This window comes from Galeopterus variegatus, unplaced genomic scaffold, assembly GCF_000696425.1.
Source record: "Galeopterus variegatus unplaced genomic scaffold, G_variegatus-3.0.2 Scaffold9223, whole genome shotgun sequence".
Lineage (NCBI taxonomy): Eukaryota > Metazoa > Chordata > Mammalia > Dermoptera > Cynocephalidae > Galeopterus > Galeopterus variegatus.
The window spans coordinates 30,759-35,371 of NW_007735334.1; the positions used below are offsets into that span (position 1 = coordinate 30,759).

The window sequence follows — 4,613 nt, forward strand, 5'->3', positions numbered from 1 at the left end:
GAGATTTTGAACATTTGTTCATTTGATCTCTGTGAGTCTCACTTTTCTAATCTATATAATACGGATAACATATATAATATTCACGTTATTATAAGGTATTGTACTAAATTAGATGGTATGTACAAAGGGTTTAATACATGGGTAAACAATCAATACTTAAGATTATTATTATTCTACTTTCCCATAAAAAGGTCTAATGGTTACACAGTACCAGATAGGAAGTTTTAAAACAGGGTCACTCCATCAGAGAAAAAGGATGCATTTTGGACTATCTTTTCCTGTCATTTTGTTTTTTTTTGACTTTTCATGTCATTTTAGTAGTTCTGACTGTAATGGTGGAACCTTACCAATATTATCCTCTATGCAGAGTGGATGTGTTTACGTCACTATTTCTCTTCATTAGTACTTAAATTCCTGAGGTCATTCATTAACTGTCATGCATCAAAAGTGTAAGGATGGGTGTCCCCACAGGTATGCATTTGACATAAAGTGGGAAGTTAGCAACAAAAACTGGTGGTTATGCTTATCTTTTTAATATGTAACTCATTTTATAAAATAATAGCATTGAGTTTTATCACTACTATCATTTCTAAGCATATTTCTGATTTTGAAATCAATGGATATTTGTAAAAATGACATTTTAACACTTTTCGTTTAGAAGATACAATGTGCTGCCAAAACTCTGGTCATTGTATGAGAGTTCCTGCTTACTAATTCCATTTAATAGGAAAAGAACGACATGTGTGGGGTGTATTTAATTTGAGGACTTTATGCCCAGTCAGGGCTTTTGCTAGCGAATGGGAACAAGAAGTAGGCAGGAAGTTTCCAAGCTGAACATGAGGAGACGGTCTGCCTTTGAAGTTGCTTGCCTCCTGGAGTGAGACACCCAGAGAGAGAGTGTTTAGTAAATTACTCCACTGAGCCAACAGACTAAGCTGCTGAATTATGGTCAGACTCAAATGGATCAGATGTGGGGAAGCCTGTATTTGAACTGCTGGCTATTAGGAATGATGTTTGTTGCTATGGGAACAGGTGCTAAGGAGCTATACACAGAAATTCTGATTAAAGGGGGTGGGAGCCATAGAGAAAAAAAGCCTGAGAAGACATAAAAATAAAAAAGCAATCCAGTTGTTGTAAAACAAGGCTCAATCCACATACTGATGGCTGTAAGCCATATATTCCTATAGAGTTCACATAAATAAATTCATGCTTTCCAATTAATTTGAGAAGAATAAAATATTGCCGAGGGACTGTTAATTTCTATGATATTTCAGGCAAAGAACCAAGGAGTAGGTGCCGTTTTCATGAGAATTTTAGATATGCTTGGCTAGGAAGTCATTACATCACATTTATCTGTTTGGATGTGGAAGACATTAACAGCCTTATGAATATTCATGGCGTCTGGTTAATTAAGTTAATTGTTCTGCAGAAGTGCCTGCACTTCCAAGGACAATTTTTTTTTTCTCTCTTTTTTGCCTCCGTACATTCTGGTGTTTCATCAGTCATGCTTTACATAAGCTGCTACCTCTGTCCTTATTTTTTGTATTTGGTACATTTTAGCAGGTCTGGAGAAGGGGAGAGTGGGCAAAGTTGCTGGTAATGTTAAGAAAAATGACTTTTCAGTTTAATTAAAATGTTTACCTTGAGGTAGAACATTTATAGCTTTTGTGAGAACGTTCAAATTACATTGTTATTATTTATGTGAGCAGCATGTTCTTTTGGCATGTAGACATCTTTTCAAATAGACTGCAGTTTCCTGCAATGAAATGTGATCCATCTTTCAGATTAGCCAAACAAAAATATAGTACAATGTATAGTTTTACAATTTTGCATACACTTTCTCATGAACTTTCCTTTTTTCCTCAGAGTATAAGAAAACACATTTAAAGACTAAAGTACAGATTAATGAATAGAAGATGACTAAAATAATTTTCTGACTTCTGGTCCCCTGTTATCACTGCCAATTTCTGCAGAATTAAGGAAAAATTGCAAAGTTGCAAAGTCTAAGAGAATATAAAAATTAAAAAAGCCAACTCTAGCCCTCTAAAACGATTTGTGCTTGGGCATACTCAGCAAACTTCAAACTCATGGAGAATAAATGGTCCTTATTTTCTTGAGTCATGATATATGTCATTCTCTATTGCACATGACAACATTACATTATGTTTTTTAATAGCCTTTCTAGAGGAATGCTTTTCTGGTCTACTCCTAATTAACCATGGTTATGGAGGAAATGTGTTTCATGGAGTACTGTAATCCATTGATAATCCTAAATATCTCTAATTATGTGGGCTCCTCCAAAACCTTTATCATAAATCTGATTGAGAAGTGAAATAGATTGGTTTCCTCTTTTTTCCCCACCCATTGCATATTAATTAGCAATTAGATGGCAAAAGGGCAAGCTGTAGAGTGCCAAAAAATCATTGGAAAGGCCTGAGTAAAGATCCATTGAGGAACAGGTTTCTAGACTACTTGTACTCAACCTTAGGGTGCATGGGAATCACCTTGAGAACTTGCTACAACACAGAAACCTGGGTCCCCTCTCCTCCACACACACACATTCTGATTTCATGCATTGGAGGTGGACCCCAGGAATTTGCATTTTTAGCGAGCTCCTAGGTAATGTTGATGTTGCTGATCAATGGACCACACGTTCTAGAGGAGCACCTCACCAAGTCACTGTGCATACAAATCACCCGGGGATTTTTTAAATTGCAGACTCTGATTCAGTATGTCTGGAGTGGACCCTGACAGTCAACAATTATTTTTTAATTTATGTATTTCTGTTAATTACTGTTTTAATATTCTCTATTTTTATTTATTTTTCAATTGACAAAAATTGTATATATTTATCATGTACAACATGATGTTTTGAAATATCTGTACATTGTGGAATGGCTAAATCAAGCTAATTAACATATGTATTACCTCACATACTTACCACTTTTTTGTGGTTAGAACACTTAAAATCTACTTTCTTAACAATTTTCAAGTTTTCAATACGTGGTTAGTAGCTATAGTTACCATATTGTACAATAGATCTCTCTTAGTAGCTATATTTACCATATTGTACAATAGATCTATATCAATAGATATTTAGTATCCTCTGGCCAACATCTCCCCAGTCTGTCTCCCAGACCCTCAGCAGTTACCATATTGTACAATAGATCTCTCTTAGTAGCTATATTTACCATATTGTACAATAGATCTGTATCAATAGATATTTAGTATCCTCTGGCCAACATCTCCCCAGTCTGTCTCCCAGACCCTCAGACCCTGGTAACTACCATTCTGCTTCTATGACTTTGACTATTTTAGATTCTACACATAAGTGAGATCATACAGTATTTGCCTATCTGTGCCTGGCTTATTTCACCTAGCATAACATCCACCAGGTTCATCCATGCTGTCAAAAATGACAGGATTTTCTTCTTTTTTAAAGACAAATAGTATTCCATTGTGCATATATACCACATTTTATTTCTCCATTCGTCTGTTGGTGATGGCACTTAGATTGATTTCACATCTTGGCTAAGATTTCATATCTTGGCTATTGTCAATAATGTTGCAGTGAACATGGGAGTGCAGATATCTCTTTCACATACCAATTTCATTTACTTTGGATATATACCCAATCATGGGATTACTGGATCATATGATACTTCTATTTTTAATTGTTTGAAGAATGTCCATATGGTTTTCCATACTGGCTGTACCAATTTACATTCCCACCAGCAGTGTGTAAGGATTCCCTTTCTCCACATCCTTACCAACACTTGTTATCTTTCATCTTTTTGATAACAGCCATTCTAACAGGGCTGAGGTGATAGCTCACTGGGGTTTTAATTTGCATTTCCCTGATAATTAGTGATGGTGAACATTTTTTCGTGTATCTGTTGTCATTTGTATGTCCTCTTTGGAGAAATGTCTACTCATGTCTGTTTTCTGTTGCTTATACCAGAATACCTAAAACTGGGTAATTCATAAAGAAATGAAATTTATTTCTTACAGTTTGGAAGGCTGGAAATTCACAGTCAAGGTGGCGCATCGGGTGAGGACGTTTTTCAAGGTGGAAACTCTCTACAGGGTCCCATGGCAACACAGATTACCACATGGCAAGAATGGCAAGAGCTCTTTCATATGCTCTCCTTATAATGCCACCATCCACACCTGTGATAACCCATTTAAACATTAACTCCTTAGTCCATGAATAGGTTAATCTATTCAAGAGAACAGAGTCCTTTAGTCCAATCACCTCTCAAGACCCCACCTTTCAAATACTATTATCAAATTTCTCACCTTAACACTGTTGCAATGGGGATCAAGTTTCTAACACGTGAACATATGGGGGACACATGTAACCTATAGCAAAGTCCTTTGCCCATTTTTTAATCAGTTATTTTTGTTTTCTTGCTATTGAGTTCAGTTCCTTGTATATTTTGTATATTAACTCCTCATCAGCTGTGTAACTTGCAAATATTTTCTCCCATTCTGCATGTTGTCTCTTTCCTCTGTTGGCTTCCTTTTCTGTATAGAAGCTTTCTACTTTGATGTAATACCATGTGCATATTTTTGCTTTTGTTGCCTGTGCATTGGAGTTCATATCCAGAAAG

General features: G+C 35.9%; 1 protein-coding gene across 1 annotated transcript in view; it reads left to right on the top strand.

The window, feature by feature from the left end:
- Nucleotides 1-4,613, top strand: part of CERKL (ceramide kinase-like) — a 44,238-nt gene that overhangs the window by 17,727 nt on the left and 21,898 nt on the right. Inside the window, exon 5 of the mRNA XM_008593480.1 lies at nt 728-810. Coding sequence (XP_008591702.1) covers nt 728-810 — 83 coding nt within the window. The remainder of the gene's footprint in view (nt 1-727; nt 811-4,613) is intronic.